This window comes from Trichoplusia ni, chromosome 18 (assembly GCF_003590095.1).
Source record: "Trichoplusia ni isolate ovarian cell line Hi5 chromosome 18, tn1, whole genome shotgun sequence".
Classification (NCBI taxonomy): domain Eukaryota; kingdom Metazoa; phylum Arthropoda; class Insecta; order Lepidoptera; family Noctuidae; genus Trichoplusia; species Trichoplusia ni.
Window position 1 is genome coordinate 7,077,957 of NC_039495.1, and position 21,368 is coordinate 7,099,324.

The 21,368-nt window shown below is 37.1% G+C and overlaps 2 protein-coding genes across 6 annotated transcripts; both read left to right on the forward strand.

Moving 5' to 3' along the window:
- The first annotated feature begins 300 nt into the window (after positions 1-300).
- LOC113502812 (arginine/serine-rich coiled-coil protein 2) lies at positions 301-6,736 on the forward strand. Of its 4 annotated transcripts, none has more exons than XM_026884517.1 (10): positions 301-519; positions 673-763; positions 2,253-2,343; positions 2,682-2,865; positions 3,429-3,605; positions 3,940-4,029; positions 4,485-4,663; positions 4,950-5,092; positions 5,435-5,579; positions 5,920-6,736. In XM_026884517.1, exons 2-10 carry the CDS (start codon positions 749-751, stop codon positions 6,072-6,074), a joined length of 1,179 nt encoding a protein of 392 aa, XP_026740318.1. In that variant the 5' UTR covers positions 301-519; positions 673-748; the 3' UTR covers positions 6,075-6,736. The 4 variants fall into 4 exon arrangements, with proteins under 4 accessions (XP_026740318.1, XP_026740315.1, XP_026740317.1 ...); XM_026884514.1 differs by having other exon boundaries at positions 686-763; XM_026884516.1 differs by having other exon boundaries at positions 686-763; positions 2,682-2,859.
- Positions 6,737-7,981: 1,245 nt separating this feature from the next.
- On the forward strand, positions 7,982-19,398 carry LOC113502792 (uncharacterized protein DDB_G0284459-like). Of its 2 annotated transcripts, XM_026884488.1 has the most exons (13): positions 7,983-8,279; positions 10,131-10,267; positions 13,183-13,273; positions 13,641-13,798; positions 14,325-14,487; positions 14,814-14,999; positions 15,341-15,504; positions 15,863-16,082; positions 16,167-16,218; positions 16,387-16,445; positions 16,667-16,778; positions 17,194-17,382; positions 18,159-19,398. In XM_026884488.1, the coding sequence occupies exons 1-13, from the start codon at positions 8,233-8,235 to the stop codon at positions 18,198-18,200; spliced, it is 1,620 nt and encodes a 539-aa protein (XP_026740289.1). In that variant the 5' UTR covers positions 7,983-8,232; the 3' UTR covers positions 18,201-19,398. The 2 variants fall into 2 exon arrangements, with proteins under 2 accessions (XP_026740288.1, XP_026740289.1); XM_026884487.1 differs by having other exon boundaries at positions 7,982-8,279; positions 15,863-16,218.
- The last annotated feature ends 1,970 nt before the right edge of the window (positions 19,399-21,368 follow it).

Genomic DNA, 21,368 nt, shown 5'->3' on the forward strand with positions numbered 1-21,368 from the left:
CAAAGCTTCTCTTTCTACTATGCCCCACGGTTACTGAAAATAGCCAAAGTGGACTTTTCTAAATACTCTTTCACGAAGTCTGCTTTCTAAGTGAACTGCGATGACCACGGGGATCTGCAGAACTTAACTTTTTTTATGTTAGTTGGATGAGTTAAAATTGAAGATAGTAAAAAAATTATTAATTATATTTATATTTAAAATATTAGGTACTTTAGAAGAAAGAAGTAAAATTATTTTAATTGACAACATTGCTTATTTCCTATAGCAACCTTTTTTAATATTTTCTCTGTGGAATGGTGTAATAGACTCGATAGAAAAGCTAAAACGTCAATTTCATTAATTTTCACTGCTTTGAGTGAGCTATATTTATTTTCACATTGTGAAAATAAGAATTATTGTGTTATATTGTTAAAAGAACTGTTCACAAACATAAAGTAAGAAATAGTAATGGATTGTCTTGTTGGGTACGGTAGCGATGACGATAATGAATCTGAGCGATATGGAAGCCAACAACCATCGGTAAGTTATAGCGTCCTTGGCAAATTTTCATCGCATAGTAGTTTACGTTAATTGAAATTTGATATCGAATGTGTGTTTGTAAATGTTAGCCTGTGCATATGAAATTTATATGAGAATCATGGATATTAATCTACGTTCTCTGCTTGACAATAGAATGATATTATAGGTGGGAGCTGGCGGCTCCGGAGGTCGCCGTCGGGACGACGATACCAACTACGATGACGTCAACATGGACATGAGCGAGGTAACTGTTTGTTATGTTTATACATCACATATGGTAACACAGTGGTAGGTGCAGTTGGCATCTACTGCCTGCTGGGCAGTAGCCCACAGTATCACTGTCCAGTCTCTTGTATATGTGGTGAATTTAAGTAGATTAATATTGATAAATAAGTAGTATATTTCTTCATTTTATATTCAGGCTTTTAAGGTCAATTTCTATATTTTCAACATGTCAAATAAATCAATATGACAATAATATAGCATTGAAAAGATAAAGAATATAGTTAAATAAAAAAAAGCAACTTTGCATTCTGCTGTTTTCGACAATGATATTAACACTTTTATTATTTTATATGTTACCCATTTGTAAATTGACACAAAACAAAAGTCAAATACCCCTTGAGTACGTGCCGAGGCTTCAAGATGAAGGACCGAGTCCATGCACTGCAACCTCTTAACTTCAGGCTCACGTGAGTACTTAGCTCTAAGATACCAATATACTGCCAACATTACAACACACATGTGCTAAAAGAGTGTGTATAATTTCTCTATTGGGAAATAAAATATTAATAATCTATTATATTTTCAAAATGAAATGGAAATATTCAATGTTTAGATTACGATGAAAGTACTCTTTTGTTATAATGCAATCATTTTTTTATCTATGTACTTTGAACTTGCTTGCTAAACAGATAAAGAAGATTCCTACTGGATGGTTCAAGATAATAGAAGAATGCATATAATATTAAGCCTCTTTGCTTGTTGTGCATACAAAACTGTTGCAAGGAAACAAGTGAGAGTGTCGAGAACTAGTCATTGGTTCACATGTTTTTTTCTTGCTGGTTACATTATTTTAAGTTTATGTACCTAGATATTTGAAGGATTTACTCATAAAATCTGTGACGAAACATTTTTTTATTGATTTTGTGATAGTTATCTTTTGTATGTATAAATTTTATTTTTAGATTTAATATGATGCAATGCTAAGATGTAAACAAAAACATGAGTAGAAATCATTATTATAGTAAATAATAATTATATAATTACTTGATGACCTCAAAACGACTTCAACGTTTATTTTAAGTTTTTTGTTGTATAAAAATATATATTGTATATATTTTTTTTAATCTACAACATTTATCAAGTTAGTACAAGGTGTTGTATATATACTTTAGTTCCTAGACTTATTTTAGTAATAATTGCTAAAAAGGGGAATCATCCAATAATATTTTCAGTGATAACATTATCAGATGTTGACAAAAGTCCAAAATAGATAACCTCTACTATCTTTGTTAAACCTACTTGAAAAATAATTTTGACATTATTTTTGTACAATACATATAATATAATGTTAAATTGGTGTCTCACATAGAATACATAGATATCTAAGTAGATTTATAAATCTTGCTTAAATTTAAGTTCGAAATTTTACTGACAACTTAGACTGTAATTGATTTCAGCACGTAAATTGTCTTAGTAATATAATGTAAGGAGTTTTTTTCTTGTCGCAGGACTCGCAGGGCGCTGAGTCGGAGCCCGAGCTGCCTCAGGCGGAACCCACGCCATCCACACAGACGTCTAGGGATGGACGTAGAGGATCAAGTAAGAACTTGTGGATTTAATTCTGTCATAGTAAGGGCGAGGTTGTAAGCCCACTTTTGACATAAAGCACCGTAAAGATAAATCTTTGAAGTATAAATGAATGATCATATTGATTGAAATCATTGTAAAGAAGATAGTTGTGACTTTTTTTTCTTATAGTATGTTATACATAGAGTTTGCTGATATGCACAGAGCTAGTCTTTCTATGTAAATAGCACACTCGCAGTGGATAAGCATGATGATCAGCTAAGTGATGATGCGCAAATGCTGGCAAAAAGCCTCACTCAGCTGTGCAACATAGCAGGCTGATATTATACTTATAACTTTTTCGTTAACAGATGACAGTCGCGAACGTGATCGCGATCGTGTTGACCGCGAACGTGAGCGCGCGGATCGCGAGTTCGACCGGCGGGAGCGGCGCCGCGAGTCACCGCCCCGCGCCCGGCCTGAACGCGGCGACCGCGCTGAGCGCCCCGACCGCGAGAAGGAGCGACGCTCGCCGCGCAGGGATGACAGGTACAGGTACGGTAGTGTCGCAGTCATCATTGTTACTTATCATCTCTTCATTTCATTTCAGTACACATTTATTAACAAGTCCAACAGCCAGTACAGTAACGTTACATATCCGACAGTCGCTTTGAGTTGATATCCATTTTATGTGATATGCCTACAGTATGTGGCACCATCTTATCCTAGGTCGTCCTCGTCGCCGCTTTATGTTGGATAGCATCGACTGGGTACATACATACTTTACCCAAACGTAGCCCACCCATTCCCATTTTAAACAAGCAGCTTTTAGACCAAAGTCAGCGATTTGCGATTTAGAACGCGCCATTGCAAGGAATGATTATTATAGGAAGTCACTAAGCCAAGTGCTTCTCTTGCATACCGCTATTACAGTGAACACACGAGACTTTTGAAGCGTCATTACTTTAAAGTAAAAACCTATTATTACTATACACATTATGCTATGTATAACTGTACCTATATATATAATATATTACCCCATTACTGAAAACGAGAGATGATTTCTAAATTAACTTACAAGGAAAAGACCTACGTAACATCAAAGTAATATTAAACAGGATGGATCGCGAACGTGACCGCATTCGAACACACGAGGGTCGGCGCGGCTTGCTGGGGGACCGGCCGGATGACAGGGAAAAGGTCCCTGCCCTCATGGACCTCAAACCTTTCAGCGGAGAAATGCCACCAGACATGAACAGGAAGTCCCAAGATGCAAGAGATGCTGTGTCACCCAGGTATGATCCTAGAATATTTATCTATGTGTAATTTTTTGTTTTAGTAAATCATTTTCTTTATTGTAGATGTATTTCTTTATAGTACATACATGACACCAGTTAAATAAGTAAAGTACAGTATAAGGATACGATGGCGGTCTTATCGCCAATAGCGATATACTGTAAGATGCGTGTTTAATGTACACTGTATAGTCAGAACAGGTTTAGCGTCAAACAACCGCTGAACGACAATCCTTAATTCACCCATTAATAATCCCTCATATTATGTAACAAAGAAACACATATAAGCCACTTTAATCTTGATTCAATCCTAAGATGGTCTTCTTTGTTTCAGATTCGTAGACCGCGATCGTCGTGAGCGCGAGAGGGACAGAGAACGCGAGCGAGACAGGGACCGTCACGGTCGACGCTCCGAGGAGAAAAGGTAGATACTGATGAATAGAAACAGTCATTTTATTTCTCTTAGCGTGCCGATAAATGGCAGTTAAATTTTTCCGGACCGGTGTTCAGTCACGCACGGTTGTTCGGCCATGTATATGTTCTCGCGTGGACAGGTGGGACACGATTATCTAATTGATTATTTTTTTATGTCCATTGAAAAATTGAATCGGTCACAAATAATCGGTATGTATCGGATCACTCGAGTTATTCGTAATAGAATCTATAATCATGAGGTAACTCTCGTGTTCTCCCTAGTCGAACATTACTAACGTTTTTGTACTCAATTTTATAATACTGTCGTATTATTTATGTAACTAATTTTTAAGAATCCAATAAAACTTGCTAGCTAACCTGACGTATAGTCCAAAAAGCAGAAGAAGACGTTCAGAAAGTGCTACTTAGAAAAATATTTTATATAAATGATTTAAATGTTTTCAGGTCATCTAGTCACCGTCATGACCGTCGCGACAGATCCCGCTCCAAGTCCCGCGGAGCGCAGTACCCGCCGCCGGGACACTCCTCCAGCTCCTCAGAGCGAAGGTCATCGCCACCTTCCGGTGACTACCGACCTTCATCATACAAAGTCAACAAGAAACTTGAAGTTATGGAGAAAATGGGCAAGTCCTTATGAAGTCTTCTCATTATTGCTCTAAACCTGATTTTACTTTTCATCTTTGTATTATCGAAAGTCGAACTTTACTGCTTTTACCTTCAAAAATAAATTCGACACCAAACATTTATTGCATTCCATAAATCGCTTTGAATAAGTAGGTAAAGTGCATAAAATCTTTATTGGTAAGATAAGTCGCGGAACAGAAAATATATTTTTTACCAACTATTACTTAGAGTTGAGAATCAAAACCTTGTTCCTGGACTAAATAACCTTTATTTAACATTCTGCAGGTCTTCAGATCAAGACTCCGGATGGGTCGATGGCCACCGCCCAGCAGTTGCGCGCGGCTGCCAGCGAGGTGCCCGCGCAGGGCTCACACCTACCCTCCTACTACAACCCCAGCGCTGTCAATGCCAACAAGATTATGGATCAGGCAAGACATACGTCCAATTATTTTATTATTATTATTATTTCGACTAATCTCAGAGCTCGGCACTGCGTGCGTGTGATTGGCAGATATTATTTATTAAAGAAATTCGAATTAATGTGACAGTGACACAAAAATTAAAGCTGTATTAATTGTGTTTTATATTTACATGGGTTATCAAAACACGCCGTGCGGCACATGAGTAAAAAAAAAAGCATTCTTTTTCTGGAATTTCAATAGCTTGTGATAAGATAGTCTATATAAATATGCTGGTATTACTTTCCAAAATATATGTTACGCGAATTAACTTATTATGTTGTAAATCTACATCAATGGCACTTGTCGCAGGTACAGAAGCGTAAGTTGCTCTGGTCTAACAAGAATAAATCTGAGGCGGAGGAAGCGGCCAAGTGGAGTGGCACTCGCTTCGCACAGGACGCCGATGGCAAGCAAGTGTCCAAGTTTATGAGGCTCATGGGCATTAAGGAACCAGGTACGAAGCATTTTCAGTCTTAGGTCTACTATACCTGCACTGGCTGATTTCTGCTCCCTTTTTCTTTCAACTTATTCTGTCTGTGCCCCTCATCTAGGGGGAATCAACTCAAGTACGAATGTTCAGTTCTTAGGAGTTGAAAAATTATGTGGAATGATTAATGGCAAGATTTTTTGTAGCTTTCAGTAACAATGCATAAGAGAGTTTTTTTTTTCAAATAATATGCCTTTATTGTATTCACAATATACACATAATTATTTTAGTAATACCATTATTTTTATGATGAATGCTTTGTTTCTGTGATTTTTAACTGTTATATAATTATTCCATTTACCGTTAGGAGCTGTAAAGACCGAAACTCCAGACAAGACAGTAGATCCAATCAAGAAGCAAGAAGAGCTCTTCCAGGCCATGCAGGCACAGTACGAGGTGGCCAGAGCGACGACCCACACCATGCGGGGCGTGGGCCTCGGCTTCCAACGCGGACAGTACTAAAACACGGTCCTGAAGCACAGTGCCTAGTGTTGTGTGTGTCAGAGCTACGAACTACAGCTAGCTCAAGTCGGAACTTCGGGATAAATCGGTAGTTGTGCTACTGAGTGTACGGCAGTCGAGAAAGGGTGTGAAATGCTTGTGTTGCTGTGTGAAACATGTGTTGTTAATACTTGTCAATTGTCAGGGTTTGAATTGTACAAACAATTTAAAAAATAACCAAATTTTACTTTGTCATGTAAGAGGCCTTTAAAGATAACTTTGTTTTGACTGTGTGTAACATAAATTTTAGAGATTTATATAATTTTTTAATAACTTTCAATGCTATTGTTCACACCTTTGCTCGCAAGCACTGCCATAAACTGAATATCAGAGAAATTTGTGTGTTTATATCTTGTGAATGATAATAACATTTAAATGTCTATTAATCATTGTAGGAAGTTTGGCTGGAGGAATCAGAAAAGGATGTAGGTATAGGAAGATGTAGTGTGTAAATTATTTAAGGTACATGACAGCACTTGTTAGAGATTAGAATGGCTACTACAAGTAGTTAGGGGAGCTTTATAAGTATGTAGATTCTATAATCCATATACTTTTGGATTGGGATCAAATGATTGTAGCGACTAGCGTACAGAAAGTCTACCACAAAGTAAATTATACTTCCACAACATCGAAAATGTATTGAGTACAGCCAAATACTACAATCTATGTTATGTTCTCCATTAAATAGTAATGAAATTGTAAATAGTCTGACATATTATGAACACTGTCTCAAATATATTATGTGTGATCTGCTGAAATACATACTGAGTATCCATGCAGCAGGGTGTATTATAGGTAACATAATATTTGAAAGTGTGTCACTCAAAGTGTGAGTTGGGAGTTTTACAAAAATTGTTGTATTATAGTCAGTTCCATAGCTATAGCCACTAAAGATGTAAACATTTCATAATTAGAACCATGACAGATTTACTGTAGTGCCATGCAACGTTCAATGTAACCACAGTAGTTTTATCAGGTAATAGACACCTACTTTTAGGTAAAAGCCTTCCATTCAATAAATAAGTTTTAAAAAAGTAAGATTTTTATAAATCATTAAGACTCCATAATTGTAACTGCTTAACTTCCGACCCAAGGGTTTCATGTAGCTATGGAACTTATTTATCATAAGTACTAGTTTTACTGCTATGTGTGATATAATATTATTCAATTAACTAGACATTATAGAAATAATGATCATTGTGCGGATAACTGTAATCCATTAAGATCTTCCTCTATGTTCCTAAGTTTCTATTGTGAAATAGCTCGCAAGTAAGTAGACTAGTATTCTGTTTTTATTAATTAAATTATCCATACAATGCGTATTATTTTTGTTGTAGTTTAAGTAAATAAAACATTACTAAAATATATTTCGTATTTTAATTCAAGTCATCACATTATCCCTCTTTATATCAATACACTACAACGGTCCGATATTGATTGACTATTCAAATGTGTCTGGATTTACAGTACGCAGTGAACATGACTGGCTTGATTTACTGGGTAATTGAGACGGAAATTGTGTAGGGTTTATTATTATTCCTATGTGACAAACATAGAATTAGCTTTCTTTGAATTTTACTAAAAGCCCGGTAGTCTTCACAATCTATTACTGAGTTCGGAAAAACTATTAAGAATGATCTGGAACCATCAGTTTGACTCCGACACAGACCTTGTGCAATGCATCTGTAGACAGGCGAAGACCATTTTGTATTATAAAAGTCTTATGTTTTTTTTTCTTTTCGCGCAAATAAAGAAGTAATTATATATTATTTCTACACAAAAATGTTTTAAATAGTCAATAAACAACAAATCTATTATTTATTTATTAACTGTGCAGCGGTTTTTAGTCTGCCAATGAAATGAGATGTAGCGTGAACATCGTGAAGTTAGTTGCCTTTGCTAATATAGTCTGTGGTTATGGGATTCACCGAAAGTGTTCACATAAAAATGTTTTTACTTCAAATGTGTAGATAAACCTAATAAATTAATGAAAGTATTATTTTTTTCTATTGACTACCGACAAAAAATTAATAAAAAAACAAAGTATTAGAGTGAACTGTGAAAAGGTTAAATTGGCATTTACAATTGAGTGCAAGTTAAATAATTAAAAAATAAAGAAATGAGCCGTAGAATGGAAGTTGTCGAAACGAAAAGGTGTCCGAATTGGTGAGTTTTACTTGCAATATGCGTGTTATGTTGTCAATATTAGTTCTATTTTAGAGTACACACGTTAGCCGGCTATTTTTAGACGATTTGGAGCATTGCGAACATCGCAGCTGTCCTGAGATCGCTTGTTGTTTACGTTACATCAAAAATATTGTTATACAAAAAACTCCTTTTTAAGTAACATTTGAATATTTACAAAAACAAATGAAGTAATTATTTAATGAAATTTTTAGAATTCGAATATATTTGATGTTTTTATTTCTTCAAAAAATAGTACCTAAGTTACATGTCAATGAACTTTGTGACCTATTTTAACCTGGATGTCCTATATTTTACGCGCTGCAAAAATCAATTATGCACTTGCTAGGGATGAATTCTGAGAAAAATTACGTGCAGTAAACGTCCGATAACTCTCTGCTTCTAATATATGCAAATAACGAAGGTAGTTAGTATTGTGGCGCGTGTTTACCATTTTCTTCGTTGTTCAATAGTATTTTGGTAATTAAAATTAAATAAATAAAATTGAAATCGAATCTAATTAAAAAGCAAATCATTTATAACCGACTCTACAATTTGCCAATAATGCCGCAAATTATGTTCTAACTGTGTGTTCTAAATGAACTAAAATCAACGCACGTTACGAGCTTGCCAAAATCATAATATTATTATTTCCAGTAAACATGCGTATTAGCTTTTAGCTGTTAAACGTTTGTTTATATCCTCTTTGAATATTACTCTTGTTTGAAACTAAGGCCTTTACGAGCTGGTACAGAGCTAGATTTGCTTAAAATCCCGCAATATTAAAATTCTTATAAAAAAGGTAACAAAAATATTAGTATTATGACTCCAAACTTTTCGTAAACAATTTCGCAGACAAAGAAAGTGAGTTCAAAAAATTGCGTCACGATTTATTATTAAACATAGAATAAATAGAAGGGACTGTAATAATTTTATTTTTACCGTCAAACTCTGACGCGCGTTCTTAAAACTCACCATAATTTACATCATTTAGCGTCAACAGACGCAAGGAGTATTATAATGAACTCATTTAATACATTTTTTCATCAACACACATTAAAGCTTTGCGAAATATTTTAAATACAGACGATTATAACGAGATATTACACTTATCATGTAGGTACATTCTACTTATGTGTTTTTCGGTGGGTTTGTCTAGATTTTAGTTAAGGGGAATCCCTCGTAATTAAACGTACCGAAATACAAAGAGCTAATACTGATAAGCGTACATTGTATATGAATGTGCAGGCAATGCCCGACTTGATAAGTAAACCTACTTACAATGCGAATGTATTTGTACCACTGAAGTTAATTATAAAAAAATATAAGGCAATGTGTGAACCTGTATTTTTAAAGTAACTTTTGTGTAGATGATTCAATTTTAAATGAATCATCCTTTCGAAACTAGTCGGGCAATCCCGATAAATACGCGAGAGTAAACCGTGCATCATTTAATATTTTTGTACATACCTTGTTTTGTATTCAAGAAGTGTATGATTTTGCTATGGGCTTACGAAACTTAAAAGCGAATGAACTATATTCAAAGTTTTTTTTTTAAATGTATGTCATGTAGATGAGGCTTAATTCAAAACACAAATCCACTTGTTGCCTATCCGAAACTTTTTTTGCTTTCCACACCAACGATAATAGAATTTCATGTCTATTTTCCTAATAAAACCGCTTTACTGTCCCACTATTGGGCAAATATTCGAGGTGAAAGCTGTGCAGATTAGGTTCCTATAATCTCACAAATTAAATTTTATGCCTCGTCTCCTTAAAAAAAACTGTTAAAATTACCAAACATGAATTAACAAAAGGTTTTTTTCATCGCAGTCATCGCGATATCCCGACGGTAAACTTCACGATTCACAACGTGCACTGTTCGCGGAACATCTGCATGTGTCCAGTCTGCAAGGAGCCGGTGCTGCAAGTCGAGCTCAGCAAGCACCACGAGCAAAACCATAAACTACGTAAGTTTACACTGTTATATTACACACTAGCTGTTTCCCGCGGGCTCACGAGCTACAAATAGAAAATTTCACGGGAACCTACAATCGGGGTAGAAACTATCCTATGTGGTAATCCTGTGTATCAATTTTCCTCTTAATCCGTTATGTGGTTTTCCATGTAAGAGGAACAAACATCCATACATATAAACTTTCGCGTTTATTAAACTATTAGGATAATAAGGAACAGAGGTCATGCAAACATCTCTTAAAGTCATCCGAAAGGCTTGTTGGTCGAGTGGTCAATGGTAGTGGCTGCTAATGCGGCGGTCGTGGGTTCGATTCCTACCCAGGACGAATGTTTGTGTGTTTCTGTGATTCGATGTTCGTTTGTAATTTATTGATAATAGTGATTTATTTAGAAACAAGTAAGTATGTTTATGAGTTGTCTAGTACTCATAATGCACTTTCTGTTTTGTTTAGAACTAGTTGGCTTTGTGTTAAATTAGTGCAACGTTATTTGAAAATAAGCTCACTCCTCCAAATTCAATAACGTTATTTTCGGAGGTAGCTTCAAGCCTCGTTTTTAGATATTCATTAGGACTAATGAAACACTATGCGAGGTTTTTGAAATCTTCATGATGTTTTATATGTATGCGTGCCGGCCATGTAATGCTTTCCATCCGATTCATGTTTCATTTATGTCACACTAAAGTTGTATTGTCTTCAAAGATGTCTGCGTGATAACAATGGCGGAGTAGAATGGAATGGTCGTTTTTCGATGTAAACTACTGTATTTCTGAAAAGTTTGCCACCAATATTACCAGCTAGGAACTAGTACTACCAAAATATACGTTGTCGACTCGCGATCCCGCCGCGTCTGCTCATGATTTAGGACTCCGGTTGGGTCCGAAACTAGTCGGGCTACCCCGATAAATACGCGTGAGTAAACCGTTACATCATTTAATAATATACGTAGTAGTAATAATACGTAGGTACAAAATGCGGGCAAAATTATCATCATCCTAGCCTTTTCCCAACCATGTTGGGAGCGGCTTCCAGTCTAACCGGATTCAGCTAAGTATTTTTTTAGATTTGCAAGGAGCGACTGCCTATAACACGATACCCCTTAATTAGACTGGTTGTCCGGCTTTCTAACTTCTGACTACCCGTAATGACTGTCAAAGATGGGCTAATGACAAACAGGACCCGCAATTAACGTGCCTTCCGAAACACGAGGGAACTCGTTGTAACAGAAAGTATCAAGCATAGCTAAACCCTTAACCATCGCTCAACTTGACCAGTACTTAACTTGTACATGTACTTAACAGCTCCTCAAAATGCACACACCATCCCACATCAAAATTGAAGAGGATATAATTACGCGCTGACTTCAGTAAATTCATACGTCGCAACAGTCAGTTCGCCTGACGTGTCTCTGTAACGAATTGCCTTAAAGTGGCTCATTTCAATGCGGGGAAATCCTTATTTCCCGCCTCACGGAATAGCAATGCGAAGAGCCGGGAATGGCGGGAACAGCGGAAATACGGCCATTATTATGCCTAAGTGATCCGATCGTCTGCAACGTATTGATATAAAATTAGGTTTAGTTCATGTTAAAAGGTCTTCCTCGCAAGTGGCAATATTCTAACACTAACTCGGTTAAGTTTCCATTACATGCTTTAATTACGTTTACCGTAGTAGTTCGTTTCTTGATGGTTAATCGTAAGTAGGTACTATAACCAATTTGTAACCGACTTGCGAAAGGAATAACGATTTTGTTGTACCTTTGCAGATAAAAAGAAAATTGGTAATCGTTGATTAGCAAGAAATAATATTTTCCAAGACAAAATGTCATCATTCAGTTTATCTACGAGTGTTATCATCTAACACCCGGTTCACCAATGGTCTCCGTTTTACTGGTCTGTATTATCGGATAGCGTAATGGTAAGACCGCAATATTGCCAAATTAAGAGATCCCGCTTTCGATCCCAAGACACGTATCGACTTTTCGAATGTTGAAATAAATATTACAGCTTCTAAGTTTCGGAAGGCGCGAATCAATGAGGGTCCTGAACTCTTTTCTGTCGTGTCGGTTTGCCGTCTCCTCTGGCTATGAGAGAAAGAGAACAGAGGGTGCACCTGTGTTGGCTCATACTCTTGAGCACTATAATATCTGTCCCGCGCAACTGGCTGCTGTAATGCGACACTAGACGCCGTGGTCGAAATTTTATTGGATACGTCTTTTTGATTAATGGCCTATGAACTTAAGCCGCTTCATACAAGACAAAAAGTAACGGTCGGTATGAAAATGGTATCCGATAAAACGGACACATGTATGAGCCAACCAAATCAACTTTTACACTATAATTCTCTTTTTCGACGTCTTTCCTTCTAGACCTTTGAAATTGGAGTCAATCAAATTAAATTACAGATCACACATTCCATTTTCTTCGAATCGTTCATGCATTAGTGTAGGCGGGTCACAGACACCGCGCCGTGTCGGACGTCCGAAAACGATTGCATGTATAATTAGTTTAATTATAATTATCATGAGTATACTCGTATTATTCAATTGTTTGTTTCATTTGGCAACGTTTGCAGGCTTATTTGTGGCTAGTATGACAGAAGCTTTTAGTGGTTTAGTTTTCTTCAGAGTTCTCTTAGTCAGAGTTCGACATATCCCCTGGCCGTGCCCTCGGCGTGGGTTGAAGTGATTAGCATTTCACCCCGGAAAATAGGCCTCCTGTTCAGCCATGTCTAGCAGGCAAAGTGATGATTAAAAACACTTACAGAATAAAACAACATAAGTAATGTTCAAAGATAATGTTGAAATCTATATATATAAATCAGTAGAAAGTGAGTAAAAGAAGAAAGGTAAACAAACGGATGTTTTTAAAAAAGCTTAAGTATTTACTTACATATTTGTTTTCTTCCAGTGCCCTGTAAAAAGTGTGGCGAGAGCGTCTGCGGCACTGACCTCGAAGACCACATTAGAGACTCATGCGCACACACTATCAAGACATGCAGGTAACACTTACCATTTCTTTATGTTAAATGATTTTTCCTGAAAAAATACAATATTACGGCAAATGACGTCACTAATTGGCAGAAATTGTTACAAGGATGGAAGGATGGAGACGGAAAATTGTAACAAAATGCGAAATTTCCATTTACTATATTGATCCTTTTAAGTTAGCAATCAAAAGAAAAAGTAGACCAACAAACTGAATAAATACTCAAACTGAAAGGCATTAAATATATTTTGTTATTTATCCTATATATATCCGTTATTTAGTTAGTGTCTTTGAAAGTACCAATGCCTATTGATATACTATTCTAGAGTTCTAGTCTTTACAGCCCAATAATAAGAGCTTATTTTGTATCATCATAACAGGTTCTGCGACTTGGAGTTGCCTCGTCGCGACCTGCCCGGCCACGAGAGCTACTGCGGGGTCCGCACGGAGCAGTGCCCCGACTGCCGCGAGTGGGTCATGATCAAGTACCGCCAGCTGCACCTCGACTCCAACCACGGGTTCATACGGCTTGACGACGGTCAGTCTAATACAGTCTAATACAGCTAAATTAATAAGACTTTATTAATTTAGTCTTGTCGGGACGGCTAAATTAATAAGACAAGACACAAGGGTAATGTTTTTATGGGGATGAATGAATAGCCCATGGGAATTAATGACTGCTGGGACTACTAATAATGTTCCAGTCGTTTTTGGTTAATTAAGCTTTGCTGTGTCTTGTATTTTTCATTTTCTTTGTGCGTAATTCGTCAAAAAATGTCGTCCATGTGTAGCATGTCTATAATAGACTGTTTCCGTGCCAAAATGTTAATCCAAATTGAAAAAAAAAATGTTTACCCATTTTCACGAAAAGTAACACACTTCCCAACCTTAGTAATTTATAATAAAATTTTTGGCGATCTTTTGTTTCATGACTCTTTATCATCTAATTTGGTTGCGATGCGAAAAACTATTGGGCTTTTGACCTACTATAACGCACGTTAGTAAAACTTGCAAAAGAAAGAGTATTGCGTATTCCTGCACTAAAATTAACAAAATGGTTTCAGATCCCGCTCCCATACCAAAGAGCAACGCATCGAACCCGTTTGTGAGTAAGCTGACGAACACAGATCCGTCCACCAGCAATGGGGTGGCCAAGCCGAGCACCAGCTTCGTCGCCAACGGTCTCAAGAACATCAACCTTAACGATAGACCTCGGACTGAGATAAGGTAAGGTCTAATGGGACAGGACAACAGAATGTAAAAAGGAAAATTGGCAATATCTATGATTTGGTTCCCTTTATTGAATACAGCTGTTTAAATAAATCCTTATAGCCCAAACCTTTTACCACGACTTGACGCCGTAACTGAGTTTGAAAATTATCAATTATGATATTAATTATTTTGATTCTAAAATAATAAAAATCTTTATTTAAAGTTATACATACTACTTATACAGAGACGAGAGCATGGATTTTCTGAAATTATATTTACTTTTAATTGCATGATAGATCACAACGGACTGGGTAGTAAAACATGCATTATGTATATTCCAGGTATTTCAACAGTGGCAGTTCCAGCTCCATTTCCTCGTCATCCGCGTCCAGCAACAGCGAGGGTCTGAACGACTGGCGGCAGCAGTCCGTCGACGGGAACAGCTCCAAGGTCTCCGCCAAGAGGACCAACGATCAGCCGCAGATCAACACCAACGTAGCTGCTCCCAACAAAGTCGAGAAGAACTTGTGAGTGGGAGAAAGAAGTAGAATTTATCAAAAAGTTAAATCACCAAGAGTTCCGGAACCATTAAGGAAAAAACCCTTGATTGTTGTATGGAAAACCCTTAAATATGTATTTAATTATGTATGTGGGTATTTTTTTCTTATGGTACTCTCTCACTCTTTGGTACCATTTTGGGTACAAAACCCTAAAAAAATGTGGAGTCAAAGGGCAATATCTTGAGGCAACCCACCACAATAATGATCCGTGTTTAACTCTCGAGTAAATATGGTATCCATTTTATGGTCTTTAACTGTGTAATGTTTATTATCACTTATGTAAGTTTTAAACATCCTTATGGCTTCAGGAGTATATCTCGCGGCGCGGTAAAGAAGCGTCCTGCCCCGAAGCCGCCCGGCCGCTCCCCGCCGCGCTCCCCGCTGCGCGACCTGCCCTACCACAGCGCGCTGCAGCGGCAGCAGCAGGAGGAGCGGGACAGGCACGAACAGACCGCCTACAACCTGTCCGTCGGTTAGTACTGCATACACTAAACAAGCCTGGCCTGCCTGGTGGCTAGTGACTCTGGGCTAAACCGCGAGTTACGGAAGTAGTGGACTCAAATTCTACCAAGGACTAACAGTTGTGAGTTGTATCAGCTGTGTCTGAATGATATTTAAGAAAAAGGTTAAGTAATTGTGATGATTTTCTTTTTCTGATTATTATAGGGGTAAGCTCTACCTGTTTCAAACCAGATTGTGTGAGGTTAAAACCATTCTCACTGCTGAAACTATCTCATTCCTGCAAAGAGCATGTTTGCTTTATATCGATATTAAAATTATCCCCACTTATTATATTGTTTGCGTGATAACTAGATTCATATTTTCCGCAGGTTTACCACCAGTCCTAAACCCAGCAGCGAAACTAGAAAAACTGCGCAAGATGGACGCCCTAATGAACACAGACAATGATATGGACCACCGAAGTCGAGCGAAGGGGAAAGGCAAGAGTCCTATCAATCAAGCCAACGCAGGACCTTCAAACGAGAACCAGGACAGGCGGCAGGAGTTCAAGAACCTCAAGCCGATGTCCCCGCAGGAGTTCATGGAGAGGTTCAGTGAACTGCAGCTGCGGGGGGACGGGGAGGACGAGGCTATGAACGGGGGGGATGAGGGGAGGAGGACAAGTGGGGACAGGTTCAGTGAGATCAAGTCTTCGTTACGAGAGCTGCGGAGAGGATTGAATGAGGTGGGTAGTCGATGTATTATTTAATTTATTACCAACGAAACGGAAAATAGGTAGGTGTGTTCCAAGGAAAATAAAAAAATATAGTTAACAAAGGGTAAAAGGAAAAGCAAAGTCATTTTTTATATTAGTAGTACATCGGTTTAGGATTTAACTTTCTTATTATTTCAGGTGACGGCGCCATACCACTCGAACCCAAACATCAGCGCTAATAACAACAACAATAATGGGTGAGTTGAGAATAATAATAAAAAAGCAAACAAAATCAGCGCTTATTAAAGTGACGTTTAAAAGTCTATATTTGTCATTACATTCCTCTTAACTGCGACAAAGATAGCATTATGTCTTAATTAATTTACTCTGGAATCTTTTCACGCAAAACAGATCTTTGTCACAATAGTAATAAGGTTTATTATTCCCTATGACAAGTATAACACACGTGTCCTTACAGTAACGAGCGCGGAGGCAGGTCAGGCCGCGCGTCGCCCAGCCCCGACGCCGTGCGGCTGCCGTGCGAGTTCTGCAACTCACTCATACCCGCACACAACCTGGTGCAGCATCAGGTAAACAATTTTATTCCCACGTTTGATAAACTCACTTTCTTGTTTGTGGTTCCGGTTGGATTTTTGCATGATGCAACTCAATTTTGAGGCAGTTCTCAATAAGCTAGCAAGCTGAAAATTTCAGAGTAGCTTCAAACCCACTGAGCGCGAGGTGTCGCGTCGTTCCTCGCGAAAAACAAGTGTGTTTGTATGTTTCTAAAAACCCCCGCGGCACTAGGATTAAATTTCAACGTTTCAAGATATGTATATGTATAATGAAACAAGAATAGTCCATTGATACTCGACTGTGCAAACCACTAGCCTCTTTCATACGAATCCGTCTTAAATAAATATACTCACATTTTTATTTAACAAAGGATTGTTTTCTCAATATACAAACTACAGACTTCCCTATAGAGCCCTCATCTGTCCCCAGACGGGTTGCCGGCCGGACCTGGCTCAGCTGCGGCCGCGTAGCCCGTCCCCCGCAGGCGCGGCGGCGCTGGCCCGCGTAGCGGACGACGACGTAGCGGGTGTCGTAGCCCCGCCCGAGGTCTACGAGCCCGTCATCCCCTGCGAGTTCTGCACGCAGTCGCTGCCTGTATACCTCATCAGCGAACATCAGGTACTATAGCAAAATGAAGCTTATAGCCTAAGAATAAGATTCACTTTAGTTCGCTTAATGGTTAGCTTCAAAGTGCCTAAATATAAGTTTTCTTCAACAAAGTAAACTGACACTTATGACAATACAATAAGGTTCTTTTTTTAACTAGCTGCATAGGATGAATAGTTTTTTTTATAGAACTTCCTTTTACCTAACCTTTTGCCAAACTTTTATCTGCTCTTTGTCTAAAAACCTTTTTTTTATGGGCATTCAACTCTTTTTTTTATAAGTAATAATTAAATAGCTTATTATATACTCATGTTTTTAACTTGGCTTGCCGGTAGGTCTTGTGGTTAGTGTTAGTGACAATGTTTATGTCACGGGTTTATTTTTGTGTTATAAGTACGATCTTTACTTTGTAATTATGAGAATGTTAAAATATTAATAAATAATATAATATATTCTGGGACAACTCACACACGGTTATCTGATCCCAAGCTAAGCAGAGCTTGTGTTATGGTAACCAGACAACTGATAAACTTACTTATATATTTCTAAATACATACATATTATAGATAAATTACACCCAGACACCAGAAAAAATGATCATGCTCATCACACAACATTTGTCCTGGGCGGGAATCGAACCCACGACCTCCGGTATAGCAGTCAGGGTCACTAACCACTAGACCAACAGGCCCGTCAAATAAGTATGTTTATCAGACATAATACGAGCTTTGCTTAGTTTGACGCTAGATGGCGTTGTGTGAAATATCTGGAACATTATTTTGTTGCAGGAGCGTTGCAGCCGCGAGACCAACCTGCTGTACCCAGACTGAAGCAGTCTTCCTAAGTCAACTTTTAAGCTATCTGACTATTCTGTTCACTCTTAAGGCAATTTTATTAAATTGTCTCATTAGATCTTTGTTTTGTAGTGTGCGGTAAAATTATATTATTTCTGTCGGCAGCTTTTGTATAGGAAAAACGGTTATTTGTATTTTAAATAGGTAAATGTAGGCAAGTGAAAAGTTGATTTAAATTGATGGCAAGAGAGAACATTAGCTTCGTACATAGAAAAGATCCTTTTGAATACCTATCGGATAAGTAAACTGCCAAAAGTAATAACAATATCGTAAGTTAATAAAACTACCCTTTAAAGTGATAAAAAATGTGGAGTTTTCCACCACAGTCTGGTTTATCAAGGCTTCCTAAATAGATCTGTTACAAAAGGGCCAAAAACTAGTATTAAAGTTAAATATAGAGTCTCATTTAAAGTTGCTTCAAATTTTATTTATTATATACTTTGCCATACAAATTGATCTCTAAGACGCTTATTTTGTATGGATTGAAACTGGGAATAGGGTATTGGACCATAGAGGATAGAGGCTCGAATAGACTTGAACGAAGTGACTTATTAAAATCCTCTTAAGAATGAGTAAGTATACGACCATGAAGGTTTTAAATCAAAAGGTTTTGTATTATCCTGATCATAGGATGGTCGGGAAGGAACATTTCAGGTGCTTTATTTGTATTTTTAACCCTTGTCACAATTTTAACGGGCTTAGGTCGAGTACACAGTTCATGACGCTTAGCGGCATTAAATTACTATTTGCATTATCTTGAAAAGTCCTTTGTGTGGGAGTTCCTTGCTCATGTACCTAAGCAAGCAATTTTATTGATTGTCAATATAAATACTCCCTTCGCAACCCAGGTTTAATGCATCTGTTTGGCTGGACCAAGTATGTATCATTAAGCAGATTATAAGGCAGGCACTTATAATTGCGAAAGAATATGTTATCAAATTTGCAAAATGAGAAAACCTCATTAAAAAACCGTTTCTATTTTTACTATTAAAATTGAAACCTCCAATAATCGGTTATTAGAAAACACTTACTTTTATAACAAAGTTGATAGATATATGTTGGTAGTATAAAAATAAGATGTAAAGTTTCTGCATTAGTCATATATATTTTACTAGCTGTTGCCCGCGACTTCGTCCGCGTGTTAGAAGATATAAGTTAGGAATTTTTGAACGGCAGCCCTCGATGATGAATAATTTTCCTTTCCTTTCCTTGTTCCTGAGATTAGCGCGTTCAAACAAACAAACAAACTCTTCAGCTTTATATATTAGTATATATTGTATCATGAACTGTGTATTGAATCTATTAGGCCCATATATAAAAATAAAGCACAAATCAGTAGCTTAAATACATGAATGATATTATTTTTATTAAGTTGTTAGTATTCATTTGTGACAATAAATCGTTTCCAAAGCTCAACTTTTAGATTGTTAGATGTTATAATTTTCTTTACGAAGTAAAACTATATCAAATCGACTCTCTAGTATTAATTCATTGGGCTTTTAGGCCCAAGAGGACTAATACTATCTCTTATAGTAGTGCTCTTGTTGTTGTGGTAGAGAGAAGCCATTATATGCAGTGCAGTGCGCTCTCTCTCTGCTTGCGATCTGCAGGTTTACTTCCAGCCCTGGATCAGGTCACAGGTCCCAATTTGGTCTAAAGTAACCGTCATGAGAAGCTATAAATTTTGTAAACAAGTGTTCAGGAGTTCACAACATTTGGACCAACAAAAAAAATGAATTTGTTTAAGATTTAATAAATTATTAAGTAACAAATATTAATTAACATAAATATTATTTAAGAATAATTATTCGTCAGATTCAGATGTTTCCATTTCTGTGTCAGAATCAGTGACATGTATCACGAAGCTGTCTACAGTTTTATCAATCATCTCATCGATTTTGGAATAAAAATTATCTTCTTCCTTGATAACATGCTCCACACAACGCTTCCAATTTTCCGAAGTAATCTGCTGCAGTCCCTCTTGTAATAATTGTTTTACCTCGTCAAAAAGTGATAACGAAACAATAACAAAATTAACAATAACAACCAGATCCGCGATATATGCAAAGCAATGAAACAAACTCGTACGCATTCGAAACTCGAATGATGCGTTTATTTCAAAATGGCGTCCCGATAGTTCACAATCCCTGCGACGGACGCGTTCCGGTACCAAGAAACACAAACGATAGCGCTTTGCGTCGTTAAAATATGATCCGACTAAATTAAATAGGTTGTTACTTTCATATAACCCGTCTATATTTCATGTCGATTGAATATGGTCAATTTATTATTATCTCGCAGTATAAAATGTTTACTTAGTAAAAGATGTTTGTTTACATAATTTATAGCTTCTCGTGACGGGTACTTTAGGAATAGAATTATCAAAGTAAACCAAGATCCATTAGCGATCCAGTTTTATCAGCATCGAAAGTAGTTGAAATTCTTGCCACAGTGCCACTTAGCGCAAGTGTCAATAAGCAAGCTTCAAGAGATAGTGTTATGCCCCTAATTTAAATATTAATATACTATTTATAATGTCCGGCTTAAGGCCGATTTTAGCCAAACAATAGGCAGGTATTATGTAGGTAAGTGTATTTCATATTTATGTAGTCATAGCTGCGCGATGGACGAATGATAGACGATCGATTTTCGATTGTCTTGGCACCAAGTATATAGAGGGTGCAATCGATTGTCTGCGCAGCTTTTGAGGTGTCACGCGATTTACATTAATTCGACGCCATCTTTCATTAATTAAACATGGCGGAAAAGTGTTGAAGAATCTAGATGTGGATTGTTTTTCAGGGTCCGTCTTGTAATTTTATGCATAGTGACTGGTTCACTAGAGACGGACAGAATTAGGAGTTATAAAAATAAGTCGTGCCAAAAATGATGAACAATTGTGTTTTACATCAATACTACTTTAAATAAGGGATATATTATTCGTCCGGTATTTATTTAACTGCATTTGGTTATTATTTCGTTTTTCAAGCTATCTTTTACATTTCTTTAAGACAGTGATGTGCATTTCAATCTTGTTTAATGTTTATTGTTATATCCGTTATCCATGGCCCAATGTAGTTTAATCATGTGACACCTTTATATCGATATCAACTTATAATAATTGTAGTTTTATATAAATACATT